Source organism: Sphaerodactylus townsendi, linkage group LG03, assembly GCF_021028975.2.
Source record: "Sphaerodactylus townsendi isolate TG3544 linkage group LG03, MPM_Stown_v2.3, whole genome shotgun sequence".
Lineage (NCBI taxonomy): Eukaryota > Metazoa > Chordata > Lepidosauria > Squamata > Sphaerodactylidae > Sphaerodactylus > Sphaerodactylus townsendi.
In genome coordinates, this window is record NC_059427.1 from 6,900,192 (window position 1) to 6,925,362 (window position 25,171).

The 25,171-nt window shown below is 41.3% G+C and overlaps 2 protein-coding genes across 7 annotated transcripts in view; one reads left to right on the forward strand and one right to left on the reverse strand.

The window, feature by feature from the left end:
• Positions 1–25,171, forward strand: part of LOC125428526 (zinc finger protein 420-like) — an 815,993-nt gene that overhangs the window by 230,509 nt on the left and 560,313 nt on the right. The window lies entirely within an intron of this gene.
• Positions 4,747–25,171, reverse strand: part of LOC125429271 (zinc finger protein 26-like) — a 47,520-nt gene continuing 27,095 nt past the window's right edge. The window contains exons 11-12 of the mRNA XM_048490229.1: positions 21,056–21,061; positions 4,747–8,765 (exon numbers count right to left, since the gene is read on the reverse strand). Coding sequence (XP_048346186.1) covers positions 8,059–8,765; positions 21,056–21,061 — 713 coding nt within the window. The 3' untranslated portion in view covers positions 4,747–8,058. The remainder of the gene's footprint in view (positions 8,766–21,055; positions 21,062–25,171) is intronic.

Consider the following 25,171-nt stretch of genomic DNA (forward strand, 5'->3'; position numbering starts at 1 on the left):
AGGGCTTACAATCTCTTTTCCCTTCCCCCCTCACAACAAACACCCTATGACAGGGGTCTGCAACCTGCAGCTCCAGAGCTGCATGTGGCTTTTTCGTCCTTGTACTGCGGCTCCGCATGACTTGGGTTCTCTCAGCCTCCTTCGGAGACTCGCCCTAAGGGTTAATGGGAAAGAGTCCCCATTCCTAGAGAGGCACAGTCCGAGATGGCTATCCCAAGCCACTTCCAGCTTCCCTGTCCCAGCTACCTGGTTGGCTGATGCCAGTAATGACGGCGCGGGGTGGGAGCGCCGCTGGTGGATCCTCTTGAACAAGTGAGCGGCGAAGGGCGGGAAATGGGAGGGAGTTGCAGGAGCACAGATTTTCAGCACAATCCTAACCTCAGTCCGCCCCCCTTGAATGGGGGGCGGTCAGGGGTCAACCCTGCTTTAGGTGGCCTCATTTCCCCTTCCCCGGGTCCTTTTGGGGGGGGGGGGGACCACATCGGGGACTCCAGAAGCGTCACCTTGGGTTGCAGCCCCCCAACAGCCCTGCTGAGGTCCAGGGGCTTTCCTGGTGGATGGCAGCCTGGCTGAGTCCAGGCGAGAAAGATGATGTCACGTTTTAAAGAAGTTATTACCTGAAGCCCTGCAAGGTTGCACTCATCGGGGCTGTTTGATGGGGAGGAGGGGGTGGGTGGGAATTGTTTGCCTCTGCATTGCCAAGGAGGGCAGGAGCACATGGGGAAAGCCTTGCATGTGGATCTTGGAAGGTTTACTTCAGAGTAAGCCAGTGGATGGTAAGCTTGTAGATCGTTGAAGGTAGAAAGGCCGGGATCATCCTCAGCCAAGGTTGTCGCAGGTTGTCAACTCCTAGCGGGCAAATCCCAGGACATTTGAGGGTAGAGTCTCAGAAGCTGTGGCTTTTGGGACCAGGGTGGGGGCCATGCTCAGTGAGAAATATGGCTGTCGAGTCCACCCTCCATGGCAGACATGGAGGTCTGTTATTATTTTTTAAGAGTTCAAAATGTGTTCTTTACATAAATAAAATATAATTTTCTCTGTAGCACTTCATGGATTTCATAAGCAACACATTATAATTGTTTAAACAAAGCATAAAGGTAAAAAAAACCCTTTATATACAGTGTTATCTTCATTTTAAATTTCAAAAAGTCTTTGCGGCTCCAAGTGTTTTCTTTTCCCTGGAAAACGGGTCCAAATGGCTCTTTGGGTGTTAAAGGTTGCCGACCCCTGCTCTATGAGGTGGGTGGGGCTAAGAGAGCTCCAAAAAGCTGTGACTAGCCCAAGGTCACCCAGCTGGCGTGTGCACAGGCTAATCTGAATTCCCCAGATAAGTCTCCACAGCTCAAGCGGCAGAGTGGGGAATCAAACCCGGTTCCTCCAGATTAGAATTCACCTGCTCTTAACCACTACGCCACTGCTGCTCCAGCTAGCTTAGTAAATTAAGCTTTGAGAAGTGGAGATCTATCTATAAGCCTCTGACTGCATGTGATCAGAACATCCTTTCCCAATACCGAATTCCAGATGGAATGATGGGAGGACCGATTCCTGATTCCACTATGGGGCTGGATCTCAGAGGCTGTTTCCGCACGGGCGGAATACAGCGACCCAGGGATGCTAAAAACAGCGGCCCTGGGGAGGGGTTCGCACGGCCGCCACCGCATCGCAGCAGTGGCGGCCTCGCAACCCCCGAGTGGTGCAAAGCCACTGTTTCTGAACCTCACAAAGGCAGCCGCTGGAAGGCACCATTTCCCCCCCTTTCCTAAACGCCTACCTTGTCTCCTGGCTTCCGGCTTGTCGCAGAGGCCAGGGGACACACCCCCCTGACCTGCGACTCCAGAGCCATCGCTCCAGGCTGCGGGGGTGTTTCCCCTGGCTTCTGCGACGAGCTGGAAGCCAGGAGACAAGGTAGGCATTCGGCGATGGCGCAGCCTATGTGAAGGCTGTGCTGCCGCCTGCCGCCCTCCTGGGACCATCCTTTCGAATGGTCTCAGGGGGGTGCGTCGGCATTGTTTATGCCGACGCATCCCCGCACCGTTGCGGTGCAGAAAGGGCCTAAGACAGACATATCAAATTATAGGCAATCAATTCTACAGTCTACATTTTCTCCTTTATTTAAAACAATTAAGATTAATCATAAAAGATCACCGTATCTGGTACATAACACATCCAAAAATCTGAGACTGGCCTTTTCTATGGCATTGAGCTTCCAGATTGTGCTATCAGTTTCACTCCTGTGTGGGCTCTTAAATGCTTTTAAAGATCTCCAGTGCACTTGTGCTTTCCACACTCTAAGCACTGAAAAGGCTTCTCACCCATTTGTGTTCTTCTGAAGAGTTCCACTGCTGCTGAATTTCTTTGCACATTCTGGGCACTCAAATGATTTCTCTCCTCTGTGGGTTCTTTTATGCAGATTAAGTCACTCCTACTGAATCTCTTGCTACATTCTAAACACTGAAAACGTTTCTGTGTGGGTTCTTTGATGCAGCTGAAGATAATCACTGCTACTGAATCTCTTTCTACACTCAAAGTACTGAAAAGGTTTCTCTCCTTTGTGAGTTTTTAAATGATTTTGAAGATTTCCACTGCTGCTGAATTATTTTCCACACTCTGAGCACATAAAATGCTTCTCTCCTGTTAAGATTTAATGGTATAAATGAGATGAAAAAATGAAAATATCTATGGAAGAATAATGGAGATTCTAGCTTATTTTCTAGGGAAATGTTTAGAGGAAATAAAAATGAGATAGATGAAATATATAGAACCAATTCAAAAGTGGCTATGGAGAGGAATTTTCCAAGAGATGTTTTAGTGATGTTCTTAAGAAAATCTGTGAGAAATGATGTTTTGCATTTGCATTATGCTAACAGATTGAAAACAGAGGGTAAAGAGATTATGATCTTAAAAGAGATACCAATCAAATTGCTGCAGGTTAGAAAAGAGTATTCGAAACTGGCCCAAATACTGAGGAAGAACAATATTTATTACAAATGGGTAATCCCTGAAGGGTAAAACCCCGAAGGAAGTTTTTAAGGGAACTAGGAGAAGAATACAATCTGCTAGCAATGCTAAGGAATTCTTGAAAAAACATGAAGAACTTAAACATGAAGAACATGAAGAACTTAAACCTCTTCCTCCTAAATTGTTTTTTCTTCCTCTCTCTTTCTCTTTTCTTCTTTTCTATCTCATTGAGAGATAATTATGGTCAAAAAGTTAAAATGTCTTCCTTGGAATGTCAATGGGATGAATTGTCCCATTAAAAGAAAAAAGGTTTTTACATACTTGTTGTGGAAAGTAGCCCAGATTAACTGTTTACATATCATACAGAAAAATGTTAAACTTTTGTTTAATATTAAACTAGGTAAAGTTTTCTTTGCTTCAAGACAATTTTTTTAAAAAAATCTGGAGCGGCACTTTATGTTAAAGAGCTTTTTGAACCGAAATTAATTTACGCGGATAGTGAGGGAAGATTTGTGTTTGTAGAGATAAGTATGGAAACTGAAAAAAATACTTCTGATTGGGATATACGCACCAAATGACGCTAAGACTTCTTTTTTTAATCAGTTGTTTAATAAAATTTTTGAAACTGATTATATGAATTTTATTATAAGGGGTGATTTCAATGGGGTGGTGGATATAGCTTTAGGTAAATCCAGAGGCCAGAATGCTATAGGCAATACTGAAAGCAAGAAACTTCCAAAAGTATTCTTTGAATCAATGAGGAATTTAGGAATGGTGCGTGTGTGGAGGCATTCCATTATTACTGACAAAGATATTACTTTTTTACTCTGCAAGACATGGTTCATACTCCAGAATAGATATGATATTGGCTTCTGCAAAAATCTTAAAAGAAGTGACTAAAGCAGAAATTCTTTCTGACACTATAACACAGGGGTCCCCAAACTACGGCCCGGGGGCCAAATGTGGCCCCCTGAAGGCATTTATCCGGCCCACCAGGCATGGCGGCGATGGCTCCATTCATGTGCAGTGGGGGCTCGAGGGAGAGGAGGAACCGGCCCCAATGGCTGTTGATTGCAGTTACATGATGGCACCCCCAAATCTCCACAAATTTTCTGACCAGAGTTGGAAACCTTACATGTGGCAACGCCTGCTCCGCCCTTCCCTCTCGGCTACTCCATGTGTTGCTCTCAGGCTTTCTGTTCCGCCGCACTCCCATTGGCATCAGCCAGGCTGGCTAATCGCTCACTGGCTGCTAGGGAGGAAAGAACCCAGGAAGATACCTGATCCTGGGTTAGATGGAATGCTTCATTGGGAAAGTTCTGCTTTTTTTTTTTTTTACAGGGGAAGGTATTCCACAGCCTCCCCAACAATATTTGGAGCCCACCCTGTACTTGACATACTTTGGTCACTGTTCTAAAAATAGACCATGACAGAAAGGCTGAAAGGTGAAATCAAACATTTTACAATCATTTGTGCATAGGAATTTGTTCATAGTTTTTTTTTAGTCCGGCCCTCCAAAAGTCTGAGGGACAGTGAACTGGCCCCCTGTTTAAAAAGTTTGGGGACCCCTGCTATAACAGATCACAGACCAGTGATAGATTATATAGGTGGGAAAAACTGAAAATGATCACAGTAGTGATACAGGTGGGGAAAAATGAAAATAGAATATTGATGGATATTAAGTAATTCTCTATTACAAGATTTAGATGTTGCATGTTGTAAAACAGAAATATCTGAATTTTTCAAGAATAATATTCAAGGAGAACTGAAATGGGGCACCATCTGGGATGCTTTTAAATCCTTTATTCAACAATATTGCTTGAAAAGAAAACTAAAAGATGCTAATAATAAAAGATTGGTTAAAGAAATACAAGACATGGAACAAAAACTTACTATTAACCCCAAAATGAAAAAAAAATCACATCAATCAAAGATTTTAAAAGCTTAACTGGACATATTGATGTCAGAGGAAGTTAGTCAACCATTATTAAAAAGTAAACAACTCAATTTTGAACATGGAGATAAAATTTCTAAATGGCTGGCTTGGAAACTGAGACAAAGAAATCAAGGCAAATATATTACAAAAATTAAAGTGGGAAATGAATTTATGAACAACCCAAAATGAACAATCCAAAATAAAGCCTTTGTTGAATTTTTTCAAGACCTTTATAAGGAAGAACAGATTGATGAGGAATTTAGAAATGATTATATTAGTATTTGTAATCTAAGTATAATAGATTCTGAAGATAATTTAAACTTGAATCAGACAATTACAAAAGAAGAAATTCTGGAAGCAATATAGAAACTAAACCTTAATAAAACTCCTGGTCCAAATGGACTAATGAATTATTTTTATAAAACATTTAAAAATGAACTATTAGAAGTTTTAAAATATAAGGATGTAAGGTGTACCCAATTCCTGGAATTCAGCTAACGTTTCTTTAATCCCTAAACCAGGAAAAGATAAATCTGATATTGAAAATTTTAGGCCTATTTCACTCTTAAACTTAAATTACAAGATATTCGCTTCTATTATGGCAGATAGATTTTAAAAAATCCTTAGCAAAATCATTCATCTTGACCAAACCGGATTTCTGTCTGGTGGACATAAAAAAGATAATGCTAGAGTTTTAGTTAATTATAGAAGCGTTTGAACAAAAACCAGATTGACAACTAGCTCTTTTTTAAATAGATTTCCACAAGGTATTTGATAGCATTGACTGGAACTTTATAATGGCTATATTAGAAAAAACAGGATTCAGGGACAGATTTTGCAATTGGATGTCAGATTTATAAACACCAATTGGCTAGATTTATAGTTAACAACGAGCTCATGAACCGATGTCAGATTACGAAAGGTACACACCAGGAATGCCCACTTTCCCCTCTTGTCTTTATTCTTGCAACAGAAGTTTTGTTGGATAAAATTAGACATCATAAAGACACTATAAGTGTAAGAATTAAAAAAGAAATTTTAAAAGGATGTATGCTGATGATGTGGTAGTTTTTATGGAAGAACCGATTCATTCAGTTATACAACTTATTAATTAATTTTGGTATGGTTTCTGGATTAAAAGTAAATAAAAACAAGTCACACCTTTTAAGAATATGGTAGAAGTAGATAAAAATGTCAGAGGTTTATATTGAATGTCAAATTTCCATAAAAATTAATTATTTGGGAATTAATATAGCTCAATCGAATTTAGCCTTATATGACAACAATTATGGGAAATTTGGAAAGAAACTCAAAAAAGTTTAAATAATTGGGAGAAATTAAATGTGTTGTTTCTAGGTCATATCACAACAATTATAATGAATATTTTGCCATTTTTTATTTTTATTTCAAACTATACCAATGATCAAATCAGACAAACCTTTTAAGGAATGGCAAAAAGGACTTAATAAATTTCTATGAGGAGGCAGAAAACCAAAAATCAAATATAAGGTAGTGACAGAACTTAAACATAAGAGCGGATTGGCTCTCCCTAATTTCAAATTGTACTTCGAGGCTTCATGTCCATCTTGGTTTGGCTTCTCCTTTCAAATATTAGATTGATGATCTTAGAATCAGATGGTTTAAGATTTGAATTTCATGCTTTTAAAAATTATAATAAAATTAATGCAAACAAACCATTTTTGAATCGTGATAAGATCTTCCCTATTTAAATTTTGAATAAGTATAAAGTCAAAATTTATACATATATGCCAACATGGATCTCACCCCAAGAGGCATTCTTTGGAAGATTTCAGAATGCTGAAAATTTGATTAAATATTCAGATATAATTATCACAATACTTCATGATAGTTGCTTATGGACTTAAATCTTTTCAAATCTATCTTTTTCAAATCTATCTTTTCAATCTATTTAAAAATAGATTGGTGGCTCTACCTACAATTATAGTTACATTAAAGATAAATTTAGATTTAAGAGAAATGATGAACCAGATAAATTATTTGAGATATTACAGAACTCTCCTAAAAATTTTAATTGGGAAACTTTATAGGTTTTGGTTAGAACTGGAGTTAGAGACGGAATATATTAACCATTATATGATTAGTTGGGCTAAAGACCTTAATCATACTATAAACCTGAATTCTTGGGAACATCTCTGGAAGAATACTTTATCTTTTACTAAAAGCAATTATGTGAAAGAGAACTTTTATAAAATGTGGATGAGATGGTACACTACCCCTGTGAAAATAGCTAAAATTTATAAATGTTCCAACAAATACTGGAAGTGTCACGTACTGGCACCATTTTTCACCAATGGTAGTCTGTTCAGTTCTGGAAAATGATAAACATAGAGGTCAATAATATTCTAAAAACTAAAATTCCTTTAAAGCCTGAGAGATACTTACTAAGAATGATGGATCTCAAATTAAATAAAACTGGGGCAGATTCCGCGTGGGCAAAAAACAGCAGTGTGAAAATGGTGTAAAAGGATTTATACCAATTTCACACCGTTTTCACACCACTATTTTTGGCTCATGCGGAACCTGCCTCAGCCTTTTATTTCAATATATGCCTGTTGCTGCAAGATTACTTTGGGCTAAATATTGGAAATCAAATAAAAAACCAACAAAATATGAATGGCAAATCAGAGTGCTAGAATTGGCTAAATTTGCCTGACCAAGATTTTCAAAATGAATGGCAAAAATGGTCTCAATACATACAGAAACAACTTTCATATCAGTTTTATAGTTTGTGAAACTTCAAAAGGATATATAAAAATAGAAATATTTGAAAGTCATGCAAATTTTTGTGTCCTTTTTCTTTCATTTTTTGTGCCTTTGTATGTTAAAAGATATGCATTACTTTGCTGTATATTTTTTGTTTTCTAATTTTACAATTCTATTTCAATGTAATTTTTGTCACTAGATTTGTATTCTCTTTTTTCAAACCAATTAAAAATTTTAATTAAAAAAAGCTTCTCTCCTGTGGGCGTTTTTTGATGCACTTGAAGATTGCCTATTCTATTGAATCTCTTTCTATACTCAAAGCACTGGCAAAGTTGCTCTCCTATGTGTACTCTAAAATACTTTTGAACAGTGCCACTGTGACTGAATTTCCTTCCACACACTGAGCACTCAAAAGGCTTCTATCCTGTGTGGGTTCTTTGATGTCGATGAAGACTGCCACTGTGACTGAATCTCTTTCCACACTCTGAGCACTCAAAAGGTGTCTCCCCTGTGTGGGTTCTTTGATGCAGATGAAGATTGCCACTTTGCCTGAATCTCATTCCACACTCTGAGCACTCGAAAGGTTTCTCCCCTGTATGGGTTCTTAGATGCAGATGAAGAGTGCCACTGTGACTGAATCTCTTTCCACACTCTGAGCACCCAAAAGGCTTCTCTCCTGTGTGAGTTCTTAAATGCGTTTGAAGATTTCCACTGCTGCTCAATTTCTTTCCACACTCTGAACACTCAAAAGGCTTCTCTCCTGTGTGCGTTTTTTTATGCACCTGAAGACTGTCTATTCTACTGAATCTCTTTCCACATTCTAAGCACTCAAAAGGTTTCTCCCCTGTGTGGGTTCTTTGATGTAGATGAAGACTGCCACTGTGACTGAATCTCTTTCCACACTCTGAGCACTCAAAAGGTTTCTCTCCTGTATGGGTTCTTAAGTGCTTTTGAAGATTTCCACTGCTGCTCAATTTCTTTCCACATTCTAAGCAATCAAAAGGCTTCTCTCCTGTGTGTGTTTTTTGATGCTCTTGAAGATGGTCTATTCTACTGAATCTCTTTCTACACTGTAAGCACTGAAAAGGTTTCTCTCCTGTGTGTGTTCTTAAATGCTTTTCAAGAGTGCCACTTTGACTGAATTTCTTTCCACACTGTGAGCACTCAAAAGGTTTCTCTCCTGTGTGGGTTCTTTGATGCATATGAAGATGGCCACTGTGATTGAATCTCTTCCCACACTCTGAACACTCAAAAGGTTTCTCTCCTGTGTGGGTTGTTTGATGCAAATGAAGACAGCCACTTGTAGTGAACTGCTTTCCACACTCCAAACACTCAAACGGTTTCTCCAATGTGTGGGTTTGTAGATGCTGCTGGAAATCAACACTGCTATTGAATCTTTGTCCACATTTATGTGACTTTGTATCAGAGAAATTCTGTTCATTTTTCACTGAGCTATGCATTTTCTCTCCTATATGGATTCTTTGGTGGCTAATGAGCTCTTCTCCACAAACGAAGCTCATAGCACTTGTGAAGCTATTATGATCCTTCTTTTCAGTGGGCTTTTGCAAATCGATATTTTGAGCTTGACCTGAGAAATTCAACTCCCAGTCCAAGCATTTGTATGTTTCCACTGCCATGTCAACTGCATCATGGAAATCCTGTCTTTGCAAAGGAATATTTTTCCCCATCATCTTTTTTCCATGGCTTCTTTCTTGCTCCTCTGGTCTCTCTTGATCCATGAAGTGACACTGAGATTCTTCTTCCTTGTCTCTTTCCAGTGAAAACCCCTGGAATTCCCCAACCATCTCGACATTTTCTGCTGGAACAGAGAGATCTAATCAGCAGTCATGCAAGGGGACAAGTCACAAATCAGCCACTCTAGATTAATGGGTGTGCGTTTTGTTTCCATTGTCAAAGTTTCTCATTCCCATCCTCTCAACCAGAGCCAGTCATCACATCTTTTCTCTGGCCAGGGACTCCAGCAGTGCTGTTTATATATTCGATCACACCCCTTTGCCAAACTTCCCAAATCTATTTAAAGGGAAAAGGTGGAATAGAATATTTGCTCATCCCTTCACATTTTACTTGCCATGCAGATATTTTCATGATTATACAGAGATTCCATCCTGGGATCATCACAGCTACCAGGGTCTGGATTGAGCCTCACAAAATAGGTTTCCTGGAGAGGGGAGGGGAGGACCTCATTTGGTGACTCCTACATTTCAATGGGGACCCCCCACGGTTTTTTCAAGAGGGGCCGGTTGTTGTTGGGGCAAGTAAGAACATAAGAACATAAGAACGAGCCTGCTGGATCAGACTAGAGTCCATCTAGTCCAGCACTCTTGCTACTCACAGTGGTCCACCAGATGCCTTTGGAAGCTCACATGCAGGATATGAAAGCAATGGCCTTCTGCTGCTGCTGCTCCTGAGCACCTGGTCTGCTAAGACATTTGCAATCTTGCAAGATTGGTAGCCATAGATCGACTTCTCCTTCATTAATCTGTCCAAGCCCCTTTTAAAGCTATCCATATTAGTGGCCATCACCACCTCCTGTGGCAGCATATTCCAAACACCAATCACGCATTGCGTGAAGAAATGTTTTCTTTTATTAGTCCTAATTCTTCCCCCCAGCATTTTCAATGTTTCCTCCCTGGTTCTAGTATTGTGAGAAAGAGAGAAAAATTTATCTCTGTCAACATCTTCTACACCATGCATAATTTTATAGACTTCAGCCATATATCCTTTTTGAAATGTGGCGACCAGAATTAAACACAGTACTCCAAGTGCGGTCGCACCACTGCTTTATATAAGGGCATGACAATCTTTGCAGTTTTATTATCAATTCCTTTCCCAATTATCCCCAGTATAGAGTTTGCCTTTTTCACAGCTGCCATGCATTGAGTTGACATTCCCATGGAACTATCAACTAAGACACCCAAATCCCTTTCCTGGTCTGTGACTGATAGAACTGACCCCTGTAGCATATATGTGAAGTTTGGATTTTTTGCCCCTATGTGCATCACTTTACATTTTGCTACATTGAGCTGCATTTGCCATTTCTTAGCCCACTCACCTAATTTATCAAGGTCCGCTTGGAGCTCTTCACAATCCTTTGCGGTTCTCACCACCCTACATAATTTGGTATCATCCACAAACTTGGCCACCACGCTACCCACCCCTACTTCCAGGTCATTTATGAATAGGTTAAAGAGCACTGGTCCCAAAACGGCTCCTTGGGGGACACCACTCCCTACATCTCCCCATTGTGAGAACTTCCCATTTATGCCCACTCCTTGCTTCCTGTTTCTCAACCAGTTTTGAATCCATAGGGGGACTTCCCCTCTTATTCTTTCATTGCTGAGTTTTCTCAATAGTCTCTGGTGAAGAACTTTGTCAAAAATCTTTTGGAAATCCAAGCTGATAATGTCCACTGGTTCCCCTTTATCCACATGCCTGTTTACATCCTCAAAGAACTCTAGTAAGTTTATAAGGCAGGTAAGGATCAAAGGCATCTAGGTCATGGCTATAAGGAATGGTTACTGGGGTTTCAGCCTTGTTTAACCTCCTCCACTTTTCTCTGGAATTCTGACAGGGTGGACACAGCAACAAAGTGGCTTCTGAAGATGGAGCAAGCCACAACATGATTGACACAGGGTATTATTATTATTATTATTATTATTATTATTATTATTATTATTATTATTATTATTATTATTATTATTAATTAAATTTAGTATACTGCCCTATCCCTGACGGGTAGATCCTTGAGCTGTGGTGTCAACTGCTGTCAAACGAACATGTTAAAAAAACATTTGCACAGCTAATCAAATATCCAGCAGTCAAGCAAAAACCTGACAGGGCCCCACCCACTCCCTAAAAATAATTGGTGAGTGGCACAACAGGTGTCGGTGGGGAGCTATGGTGCTCACGGCCACCACATTTGGGACACCTAGTCAGAGGCATATTTAGGCAAAACCTGAGTTTGATGCCTCCCCCCCATGGGCAGCCACCCTCCCCCACCAAACAATGATTTTTTCCACCAGGTCGTTTCAAAGTCACCATCACATTATAGAACATCCCCCAACTCACAAATCTGAACACAGCAATGGGCCATGCCACACAGCAGAAATAATTTTTGGAAAACATTTTCAAAATGCTTTCAAAATGTTTTATTACTGCTATGAAAACATTTTATGGTGTTGTATCCAGTCCCCCCAATTGAGGGAAACAGCATCCCTTTCAATGTTAAAACTGGGGACCTCAGATTCTCCCTTTAAATCCATGCCGAAGGGGGGTGGATTCAATAATAATAATAATAACAACAACAACAACAACCTTTATTAGGCATTGAGAGAATAAATGAAAGAAAGAAAACAAGCACTGGCAGGAAGGGAGTGGATTTAAAAAGAGAATCTGGGGAAATTTAGGGGGTTCCTGTTGTCAGGGGTGCAATTATTAAGATAACAGCACCAAAATTTCAGAGTATCTTCATGAGACCCTACTGATGATACTACCCAGGTTTGGTGAAGTTTGGTACAGGGGGTCCAAAGTTATGGACCCTCAAAGGTGTAGCCCCCATCTCCTATTAGCTCACATTAGAAACAATGGGGGATGGGGGCAGTCATCAGGAGAGTCTCCCAAAAAATCCCTGAAATTTTGGTGCTGCTAGCCCAGGGGTAGGGAACCTGCGGCTCGAGAGCCGCATGTGGCTCTTCTGCCCTTGCACTGCGGCTCCACGAGCCGAGCCGCTAGCCCCATCCTTGCCCGCCCTGCAGGCAGCAGGGCAGGCGCACCAACTGCCCGCAGCCGGCTGGGCCGCGCCGCGGGCTTCCCCTCTCGCCTGCCCCACTGGAGCAGGTTGGACGCTTTCCTGGCGACCAGTGAGGCCGAGCCGCTGGCCCCATCCTTGCCTGCCCTGCAGGCAGCAGGGCGGACGCATCCATGCGTTTCTCAGAATGAGCGGAGTAAAAGGTAAAAAACCCCAATATATACAGTGTTATCTTTATTTTAAATGTCAAAAATTATTTGCGGCTCCAAGTGTTTTCTTTTCCCGTGGAAAACGGGTCCAAATGGCTCTTTGAGTGTTAAAGGTTCCCTACCCCTGTGCTAGCCTAAAATCTGCACCCCCTGCAGGCCAAAAATGGAAAAAACACTGAAAATACAAAATCCCCCACAAACGAACCTGCAATTTCATCACCCACCACAAGGTGGCGTCCTGGGCAGCTGCCCACTTTGCCCAATGGGAGGAACGCCTCTGCACCTGGTCTAGTTGAGTACTCTAGGAGATGGGGCTTTGTCCTCATCCAGCATGGGTATTCTCAAGAGCCCCTTTCCCTGGAATATCCAGTATCTAAGGAAATGGCAGCCACTCAAGAGCCGCAGAAGGGTTCAGAAGGAGCCTCTCAGATTCCAGGCTCATGAAAGCCTCAGTAACCAGCAGGTTTTACATTCAACCAAAACCAAGAATTGTAAGACGTGATTCAGAAGTCCTTCATGGTTGTTCTTTCATGTCAAGGATACTCACCTACAGCATGCTCATCTATGAAGGAAACTGTCTCTTGAGATTGATTTGAGATACTGTCCGTCATTCCTTTGGATGGAAGGCTTTTGTCTGTCTCCACTGTAGTGTCTCCTACATTTTTAGCTTCTTTGGCAGAGAGAGAAAAAGTCAGGATTCTTATATCAGTAAGGAAAGAAAGTCAAGAAAGACAAAACTTTCTGGAAAGATGGAAACATGATCAAGATCATAGCACATAATCCCAACCAGCAGAAATGGGACAGAGCCATTCCAGATGACAGTCAGAGTAGATGACCATAATCCCAATCAGGTGGAAGGGTGTATTATAAAGGTTGGCAACAGAGAAGTTAGGATGTGGCTCCTTCCTAGAAACCAATTTTTGAAAGGTATGCTACTCTAGAACATGGAGATTACATTTATTAACTGTGGCTGATATTTGCAACCAGTTTTGTCTAATTTTTTTAGTTGTCTTTATTCCAATGAAAGAAAGGTGAATTATATTTTAGGTCATGTGAATAAGAATGTATGAATCTGTCAAACCGCCCTTCAAGAGAGTGGCCATCACTACATTGTATTGCCCTCAGACCCAGAAATCTACTCATTGCTCTGTGCAAAAGTTTTTTTTTCTTCAGTTCTAAATCTTCTACCCAACAACTTCACTATGTCCCCAATCCCTTCTGGGAACAAGTCACTTTTACCATGCGAGAGGGCATCTTGGCCATACTTCTGGGCCTGTGCTCTCTGCCACTTCTCCAAAGGAGCTCCTTCTACCTCAGAGAATTTAGCTTCTGTCTTCATGGATGGACCCCACATCTGAAATAGCAAGAAGGAAGATGAGAAAGAAAAGGAATGGACTAGGCTGAGAAGAAGAAGTGTTTGGATTTATATCCCCCCTTTCCCTCCTATAGGAGACTCAAAGGGGTTTACAATCTCCTTGCCCTTCCCCCCTCACAACAAACACCCTGTGAGGTGGGTGGGGCTGAGAGAGCTCCGAAAAGTTGTGACTAGCCCAAGGTCACCCAGCTGGCGTGTGTGGGAGTGTGCAGGCAAATCTGAATTCCCCAGATAAGCCTCCACAACTCAAGTGGCAGAGCTGGGAATCAAACCTGGTTCCTCCAGATCAGAGTGCACCTGCTCTTAGCCACTGCTCTTAGCCACTAGACCACTGATCCTGCCCCACTCTGAGACTCTTCACCCCAGCAGTAATCTGCTGAGCTGCTTCAACCACAGAGGTTGGATTTTCATACCAGCCTAGTGAATTCTCAACAGGGAAAAATATCTGACAGGGAAGCCTTAGGAGAAGGTCATCACTTGACTAGAGTGAATGAAACTCCCTCACCTGTTCTCCCTGCATCTTCTCCTCTGCCTGACTCACAAGGAAACGTTCAGCCAGGGCCACTGCCTGGGAACTGGTTTCTGGCCCGCATCGTCTGACCCACCACTGTATTTCCGGGGGAAGGATGGTCAAGAACTGCTCCAGGATCACCAGGTCTACCATCTGCTTCTTGGTGTGCTGCTCTGGCTTTAGCCACTGGTTGCAAAGTCCATGGAGCTGGCTGCAAACCTCTCGGGGCCCATCAGCATCATAATAACAGAACTGCCGGAAGCTTCGCCTGTATACATCTGAGTTCACAGTGTCTTGATCCAGGATATCTGCCACAGCTCTTTCCCAGGAATCAACACCACCCCCTGTTGGAATTGGATGGGGGCCCTTCCTTGATCTCTTGCCAATTCCAGGTCGTTTTGGGTCTTGATCTTCCATCTCCTTCCCCAGGTGATATCTGATTGTGGAAAGATACTCTTATTCACATGGCTATGAAGGGGTGGGGGGGAGGGAAAGATATCAGAAAGGCAGAAACATATAGAGAAGGGGACTACATCCCTGATCCTAATCAGGGTTGTCCCAGTTGGATCAGCAGCAGTATCTTTTTCATGCAGGATTCACGTCATTCATACAGGTCAGGATTCACGTCATTGTTTTAGATTACTTATCAAGCTTTTAAAAGATATACCTATTTTGTCTATCAGGGGGATAAAAACCATCTATATCAGGCTGCTTAAAAGTGGGTGTTATGAGTCTGACCTCCGATGTTCGCAGATAAGTCTGTCTAAAGGTTTTCATCTCAAGATATACTGGAGCCCTGAATAAAATGAGTGAGAATCATATACCATTGTGAATATCTCCTAAATAGGCTGCTTTAATGAATAAGTATGTGTTTGTTGGGGGAGGCGTTGAATCCCCAGGGATACTGAACTGAGGGGGGGGGGGGGGGGGAGCACAACCTAAAATGCATACTATGTGGGACAGCCAACCAGAATCAATTATTCCTCCCAAGTGATTATGCCAGGAACTCCTTCCTGGGCCTCCCTATTACTTTCACGGCTGAGGGTTTATTTTGCCTTCTTTATATGTGCAACATCCGGATACCGCCTTTCCTTCCGCACAAGAATCACCAGGGCCGGCCGCTAATTAATTTAAAAAGAGACATAACAAAACGAGATTTTAAGAGCATTTCAATCCCCCGCTCCCCGCTTTAGGTGAATTCACGATAGATAAATTTCTCTGCTCCAAGATTTGAAAGCTTATCCTCCCTCGTCACTTACTCGTGAGTAAACCTTCCCAGGATCTGGCCGCAAGGCTTTTCCCTCCCGTTCCAGATCGGAAGCAACCCCCCACCCCTTCCGGTTTCCCACTTGGCCTCTCTAGCAAACAGCTCTGTAGCTTTAACCCTTGCAGTGGTGCAGACCATGACCGATACTTCCCAGGAGATTAGCTAAGAAGTCCCTGGACAAGACTTCAGCCAGGCTGCCTTCCACGACCACCCATGCAACTGAACGGGGCTACTCTGGAGTAACTGCACAGGATTGCGTTCCCGGGTTATCCCATGCTGTTCAGCCTTCTCAGATAAAGGGAAAAGCCGGAGCCGGAACAACCGTGAAAGAAATAAGGGTACCGCAAAAACAATGGCATGTGTTAAAAACATACCTGGGAGAACGATATCTGGGAAATCCAAATGCAGAAGGAATTTATTAACTCTGTCCAGGGCCAGGCCAAAATGCCTCCGGAACACCATGTAACTGCCCGGAATGAGCACTGAACAAATGACAGTACAGCAAAAAAAGGGAAAAAAATCCCCACTGCATATTATGGGACAGCATATGACTGATAGACATATGTGGAGCAAATAGATGATGCTAACTAATTACAACAATGCTAAGTTTGCTGTAACCATTTTCAGCAGAAAGGAGAGGGCGAGTAGAAAACTTCCTGCCTGCCTTGCTAGTTTTGCTTCTGCTTTGTGGTATGAAGAAGAGTATTTGGGATCAGAAGTGTCCTATTCGTTTCACTCTGAATGTGGCACCCATTGGCTTAACAGTGGCATAAAGGAAACGGATCTGGTCCCTGAAAATGAGAGATGGTAACACACAAGCCATAAATTGCATTTAATTGTGGGCTTTATTGCAGTAACTGAAGTGACCAGACCATGGTCATACAGCTTGGGAAATGCACAACAGCCAATTACACTGGAGTCCAGTAATACAATTTTGTTTGTGTATTTTTGAAAATGACCCTTACATTTAGGGGCATTTTCAGTAGGAGTAAATACGGTAATTAAATGTCTAGTCATTAACAGAAAAAATCAATCTGGTGCAATTTAATCAGGTCTTTCCTCTAAGATGCTTTGATTGGTATAGATCAGGGGTAGGGAACCTGCGGCTCTCCAGATGTTCAGGAACTACAATTCCCATCAGCCCCTACCAGCATGGCCAATTGGCCATGCTGACAGAGGCTGATGGGAATTGTAGTTCCTGAACATCTGGAGAGCCGCAGGTTCCCTACCCCTGGTATAGATAGTTCTTTTTGGCCTTCTATGTCACAAAACTCCTGTTAGGTAGAAACATAAAGGTGGAGCAGATCTCCAAGATTCCCCGGTGCAGCTGATCTGGTCGCATGGGGGGCGCAAAATCTTGGGAAAAAATAATACATCCCCTGAAAATAAGCCCTAATGCATCTTTTGGAGCAAAAATTAATATAAGATCCTGTCTTATTTTTTTGGGGAAAAGGGGTACCTCCCCACCAATGATCTCTGCCCAGTGTCCCAATGATCTCTTCACAGCCAGGGTGGTGTAGTGGTTAAGAGTGGTGGACTCTAATCTAGAGAACTGACTCCTCCACATGAGAACTGACTCCTCACTCCTCCACATGAGCAGCAGACTCTGATCTGGTGAGCAAGGTTTGTTTCCCTGCTCCTACACATGAAGCTTGCTGAGTGACTCTGGGCTAGTCACAATTCTCACAGAACTCTTCAAGCCCCACCTACATCACATGGTGTCTGTTTTTTATTATTTATTTATTATATTTATATACCGCCCTCCCCAAAGGCTCAGGGCGGTGTCCATCAACGATAAAACAATTTAAAACATAATACATAATTTACATAAAATACTAAAACTACAGATGGCTTCAACCCCTCCCTCCCCCTTTATGTACCCACGGGAGGCCAGATGTCTTTATGCATGGAGTTGACATCATCCCGGGTTGGCCAAACTTTGGCGGAACAGATCTGTTTTACAGGCCCCATGGAAACTGTGTAAGTGGATCTCACCCAAAGCCTGTTCCACTAGGTAGGGGCTAGAGTCAGAAAAGCCCTGGTCCTTGCAGAGGCCAGCCGGATCGACTTGGGGCCAGGGATCACCAGTAACTCCGCCTCCGCTGAGCGCAGGGGCCCAGAAGGCCGCTATAGGGAGAGCCGGTCCCTCAGATAAGCAGGGTCAAGGCCGCTAATGGCTTTTGAAGGTCAATACACTAAAACTTTAAACATGACCTCGTACTTTTCCCGATTATGTTAGCCAAAGCAGTTGGTATAGGACCGGCATAATCTGGTCCCTAGCTGTTGCCCTGGAGAGGAGCCTGGCTGCTGCATTTTGTACGAGTTTCAATTTCCAGATCATGGCTAAAGGTAAGCCCGCGTAGAGCGAGTTACAGTAGTCTAATCTAGAGGTGACCGTGGCATGGATCACCGTGGCCAGATCAGAAAGAGAGAAGGAAAATGTTTGCAAGCCACTTAATTAAATTTATTTACATATTTTTTAATAATTCAGTTTGTTGGTCCTAAATGTGAATTTATTCTTCCCATTTTTGATAGTTCATTCAGGGAACATGCCCAGCAGGTAAATGGTGCAGCTCACCCCTGGTGCAAAGTCCAGTGGGGAACCCATTCTATCCTGCCGCAGTGAAAGCTAAATATCTTATGGTGTTTGAGCTAAGTGAAGGTCAGCAAAGGCATGGAAATTGCACAGGGAAATGGGAAAGGTGACATAATACAATGGTGTTGTTGCTGTTGATATTCAATAACAATAATGTTGCTGGTTATTATTAATTTTCCTGTAAGCGCCCCCTTTGCTGTGAAGAATGATGGTGATATTCATGGGTACTGTCATGCCCCCAGAGACACCCTCACTATTTTCCTTATTTACGCCTCAGTTGTACCCTTAGAGAGAATGGGTATAGGTGCCTTTGTACAGTATTCTGTGGGAGGGAACCTTAGTTAGACCCTTTAAGAAGCCCCCCTAGAGGCAAAGCACTGCAGCATTCTTATTAGTTAGCAGTTCCTGTTTTACAGTCTGTTTAGTTCAGGTGTCTGGGGAAGGCTGGAGGCAGCAATATCTCAGACGTATAAGGTGTTACATATAAGGTGTTAGAGATCCGTAGAACTCAGAGTAAGCAAGTTCAACAGGACTGCAGGAAACAGAGTTCAAATAGAGGACACTGGGAGAAAGAAGAGGAAGCAAGCAGCAGAGTTTTCCTTAGAAGCAGTATAGGAAAAAGTTGATGTCTGCAAGTTCAAACAATCTCCAGACGTTTCCAGCATTGCAAGTATTCATTATTAGACTTCATTGAGGGAGTCAGAATCCTAAACTTTCAATATTATTAAACCATTTTTGAACTGTTACTCATCTGTCTATGGGTCTTACACTCTGTTCTGGCCAAGTTCAGGGCACCTGAAATAGTTTGCTTGGGGAACAGAACAGGCAAGAATGACCTTTTAAAAGACCCAGTGCAGAGTAAGAATTGAAAGACCTGGGTTCAAATCTCCACCATTGCCTCGCAGCTTGCTAAACCACCCACTCTTAACTAACCCTATGGGAGGTTGGAGGTTTTTAAGCAGAATCTAGATTAGGTCATTTACTTGCTCTGAACTGAAAGAGGCATTAAAGGATTTTGGCATAGCAGAATTTGGCATGGTTGGCACAGGGCATTATACTCTTTAACAGGACATGACTGTGTGAAAGACCTGGGTGCTAATCTTAAATAACTCTCTAACAACTGGTCTCAGTCATAAAAACATAATAATTGTAATTTGTAGTCTGGCAGCTAATACACTGTATTATTGTATTACTTTTGACCACTGAGGAAGGCCCGTTGCTGAAACGTGTATGTTTTTAAGGATCAAAAAAGTGTCCCATAGGACCCTTCTGTGTACTATAACTGTGTTATTGTGTGCATAATGAAGGTTATTATGGGCCTTTTATAAATGTAGACTATTTTGATTTATAATAAATAGATATGTAGAGAATCAAATCAAATAAAATGGTTCTCCAGATTTTCTTCTCAGGCCAGTTGGCAACCGTATATGTAATTTTATCTTAGCTGCCTTGTACCAGTTTAGGCCATTGGCGCTTCTACTCCAGTAGAGTCTACTATGATAGGTCACAGTTCTCTAAGCTTTCAGAAAGCTGCCTTTCCATTGCTCCTATTTGAGATTCCCTAATTACTGTGTTTAAAGGTGTTGGACTCTAATCTGGAGAAATGGGTTTCATTTCCAACCCCTAAATATGAAGCCTGCTGGGTGACCTTGGGCCAGTCACAGTTCTCTCAGAACTCTCTCAGCCCACGCAGAGGTAGGCAATAGCAAACCACTTCCTAATATCTCTTGCCATGAAATCCCCTCAGGAGTTGCCATAAATCAGCTATGACTTGACAGTACGCACACACTCAATGTAAAATTTATTAAATTAGTTATTTGCTTTAAATATTGATATCCCATCTTTTCAATAATGTGTTAAAGACAGTTAATTAAATATAGATAAATTTGCATGCATATACTAAGTTTCAGAAGAACAGCTTATGTTTCATAGATTACAAAAGTTATAACTGCTGGAGAATTACACAGATTTAAGGCAATGAGGAAACTGAAATTGACCAAGACTTTCTCTTCCTTGGCTCCATCATCAATCAAAAGGGAGATTGTAACTGAGAAATCAGAAGGAGATTGAGACTATGAATGGCAAGAAGGAGCTAAAAAATCCCATGAAGGAGCTAAAAAAGATTCTTAAGTGTAAGGATGTGCCACTGGCAACCAAGATCGAGTTAATTCAGGCCATAGTGTTCTTTTTTACTATGCATGGGTGTGAAATCTCTGGGAGCCTATGGCACAAATTTGAACAACTATTTGGCAATGATAAGATCTGTTGTTTCTAAAACCATTGGGGTCATCCTGAATTTTTGCTTCATCAAAGGAGGATGTTGATCCAGTTCTGAAACGTTTTTCAAGTAAAGTAGTTCTTCAGCTTCTATAGGGAACCAACCTCTCCAGATGAAATGATATCGTGACTCACAGATTGCAAACAGTACAAAATCAATTCTTCTGTAGAATTTTGGCCTTTCCTAAAAGTATGCCCTTAGCTACATTGCGGGCAGACCTTGGAATGCCATCTATTAGAGCATGCATACAACTTGCCCTGTTGAGATATTGATGAAGAACAACAAGAGTTTGGATTTATACTCAGCCTTCCTCTCCTGTAAGGAGTGTCAAAGGGGCTCATGAACTCCTTCCCTTCCACCCCCCGTAACAGGCACCTCTTGAGGTATATGGGGCTGAGAGCATCCCAGTAGGCTACATCTGGAGGAGTGAGGATACAAATCCACTTCACCATGTGATCAGAACATCCTCTCCTGATACCGAATTCCAGATGGGAGTACTGATTCTTGATTCCACCTATAGGACTGGATATCAAATGATAGGCAATCAATCCCACAGTCTACATTTTCTTTTATTTAAAACAATTAAGATTAATCATGAAAGATCACCATACCAAGCACATAACACATCCACAAATCTGAGACTGGCCTTTTTTATGGTGTTGAGCTTCTAGATTGTGCTGTCAGTTTCATTACTGTGTAGGTTCTTAAATGCTTTTAAAGATCTTCAGTGCACTTGTGCTTTCCACACTCTGAGCACCCAAAAGGTTTCTCTCCTGCGTGGCTTTCTTTGATGAAGTTGAAAACTTCTACAGTTACTGAATTACTTACATCCTCTGACCGGTTCCGGCTGCCGTGCTGAGCGGTCGCTCTCTGCTAAGTGCTTTCACCTTCACCTTTTAAAAATAAGTTTTAACCTCCTTTTACCCTACTTAGTTTTTATCTCCTAATATTTCTTTTCAATCTAAAATGTTATATTGTTTAAAGGGCAGAGTTTTTTAATGTTTGTGTGTGGAGTTCAGCATCCTCCCAGCTGTTTTTCTTTCCTTCTCACTGCCTAATTTAGAATGATTGTTTTAGGATGATTGTTGATGATTGAATGGAAGAAAGAACCATATTATTTAGAGACTGACTCATATGTAACTGAGATATTGTAATTTCTGAGCCTTTTGTTTTAAATATTTTAAATGTTTTTTTAATTTGTATTTTAACAGCATTTTAATAAGCTTTAATAGGACTGTTATAGGTATTTTAACAGGGTTTAACCCCTTTGATTTTTATGAATTTTAGCCTTGGGAAAGGCATTTTAATTCCCTACCCAGTTTTGAAGTTAGTTTTAATTGCTACCATCTCAATCTCTCTTCCAGCGTCTGTGCTTTGAAGGTAAGGAACTGTTATCACCCCAATTAGGAGATGGCTGCGGAGACTGACTGCTGTGTAATTAATGCTCCCAGAGCCTGCAAGACCTTGGAATAATTTATTAGTTGGTTTATTGGCTCATTATCTCACTATCTGAAGCCCTTTGAAGAGAGTAAATTCATAGTATTGAAGCAGCTCTTACATGCAAACTTAACCTTTAAATGTGCAATTTAAAGGGAAATGGGTCAAAGAAAGAGAAGTTTATTAAATTCTCCAAACTTGGCATTGCAAAAATCCTGCAAACAAACAAAGATGGACCAGTTCTGTTTGGATAACTCTTCTGTACAGGGCCTATTAGACAGTGTAGAGCTCTCAAACAGATATGCAGTGCTGGACCAGGAGGTAACAGCAGATTCAACAGGGAATATTCCCCCCTAAAGGCAACACCTGTCTCCCAATCCCTGGCAACTGAAAATCTCTTAGACTTAATAGTTAGAGATCTGTCAGTGGACAGGCCTGCTATTGAACAATGCTCTCCAAGTATAAACAATAGGAACAAATTGGGAGTGTGTATGAATGCATCAGAGCAGTTTGAACTCCTTTCTAATGAAGCTATCCTAATCTCCGAAATCTTCGATTTATTGTTAACATCTCAAACTTATTATTATTATTATTATTTGATTTTTATACCGCCCTATCCCCGAGGGGCTCCTTATACTTAGACCTTATATAAAATGGATGCCTTCAGCAGTTGGCTGCTAGTTCAAGATATATCTACCCAAAGGGGGGAGATAATAAACAAATCCAGCTGTAATAATTGTGACAGAGGAGAGTTTGCATACACCTCTTTCTTGTACTCCCCTCCTCAAAATTCAATGGCTCTAATTTTGCAGAGATGTGAAGTGGCTGTTTATATTGGGGAAACCAGACTAAATTTTTGGAATATCCAGAACTCTATTAGCAGGCTATTGAACTGTAACTCAGTTGGAGAGTTATGACCAACTTCTACCTACTGAGGGCTATAAAAGATTAGTTTTATTGTTCAAATCACCACGGTCTCTTCTTTGTCTTTTAAAACACTGTGAGCACTATCTCTCAGATTATGATATTGTGTTATAAGAGTTTTTTAAAATACTAATCCAATTAACTTGATTTTAATTGATTTTAATTGATTTTAATGATAATAGTTTTAGCAAAAGGAGAGCTGACCTATGGTTGACCAACCAAGCAAGATTAACAAGGAACATGACTATACTGAGGAAAGGGAAAATGTACAAATTCCTCGTCTTAATTCTCCCAGAGAAATCAACTTAGCGGATCCCACATGTGAGACAAAAGCCACCAGAGCCAGCGGACACTGATATTGATCTAAGATATTTCAGAGTATTGTGAACTCAACCTAGTTTACATACTGGTCCCCCTATTGATCCTCTAATAACTAACAGGTAGCTGATGGTTGAGATACATCATCCTACCTAGCCCCTCTGACAATTGCCGGATAGGTCTACCTTATCGAAAGGAGATGAAGGATCCTAATTTACTCCTACTATAGATAACCCTCTTTTGGGGGAGGGTCAACAATGGCTGTATTCAATATGTGACATCTGACATTGAAACTTTGAATGCATGACATGAGAACCTCCATGCAAAATTCCTAGGGTCACTGCAGGATGGGGGAATAAAATTACTAACATTTGTTTCTACAGCTACTTAAAACATTTCAGTAATACTTCTGCAAGAAACCTGGGCCAGTTCAGATGTTATCTTGGATGGTTTATGAGCATATTGTCTTCTCGCTGTTAAATTTAAAAACTCAGATTGCTCCTCTGGTAGCTTAGCCACTCTGGTATCTACCAAAGTAGTGTCAGAAGCCCTTTAGAGTTTCCCACCGATAGCTCAGGCAACTTTATTGAGCATAGGAGCATTAAGGCTGATGGTAGTCAATATTTGTATGCCCTCAGGGCTGGACTACTCATCCCTAACTAAGGTCTGGACCAATTTATCTATGTATATAGAGGAGCTAGAGTGTAAATACCCAGTCACAGAAATCTTTCTGGCAGATGTTAATGCTAGGGTAATTTAAGTGCCTTTTTATATAATGAAGGTCTGGAAGATGAGATCATCCAACTTTTATTATCCCCATCCCAACGTGAATCTAAAGAGTCAGTTTTAAATTATGCTGGCACTTTGCTAATTAAGTTTGCAATCCAGTTTAATAAGTTTTGGCTAAATGGACTGTGACATTTTAAAAATGCTAGTGATTACACATGTGTATCTGCATGTGGTAGAAGTGTAATTGACTATGTTTTGATTTCCCCTTAGCTGTGGAATTTTTTAGAAAATTTTGTTATTGATGATTATTATCTGAGTGACCATCTTCCTCTTGTGTTTAGTCTGAAATTTAATGAATTACATGGGAACGATACAGAGACAACCTTTAAACAAGACCTTTTACCTAAGATAAGATGGTCCCTGTGTCTGGAGAGGGCCACTATTGCTATGTTGGAGTTGGCACCAGTAGTAGAATTAAAAAATTTGATACCAGAGGAGGGAATCTCTCTCTTCGAAAGTGTAATAACTTTAAACACTCTGATGTAGTAACAGTGCTGATGCTAGGAATAACAAAAGTCCAAAGATCAGTGGATGGTTTGATAGAGAGTGCATCAAGACCAACAACCAAATCCAGTCTCTTTATAGAATCCACTATCAATTAAGAGACAATCTTACTTTTTCCAGTCTTCTTGATTTGAAAAAATATTTCTGCCTCCTTAAGAGACAGAAACATCAGAAGTATGTTGAGGCTGAATGGGAGCTTCTCTATCAAGCAACAATCTCCAACAATGCCAAACAATTCTGGTCTGTAGTAAATAGAACATATCACTCTTGTAATCCCATTATGTCAGTTATTCCAGCAAATAACTGGTTTTCATTTTTATTTAAATTTCTTTCATGAGAGCATAACTGACAGAACTGAGCTCCCAAGGAATCTATCCAAATGGCCATCTTGGCCACCAGTCAAGCACCAGGAAATAGCCGATTTGATTGGCTGCCTAAAATCCAGAAACACCATGGGCCCAGATATTAGTACCATAGAAATTCTCAAGGTAAACCCAGACTGGTGGGCCCAAATCCTTGCCCAAATTAATAGTTCAGGTATTGTACCGGAAATTTG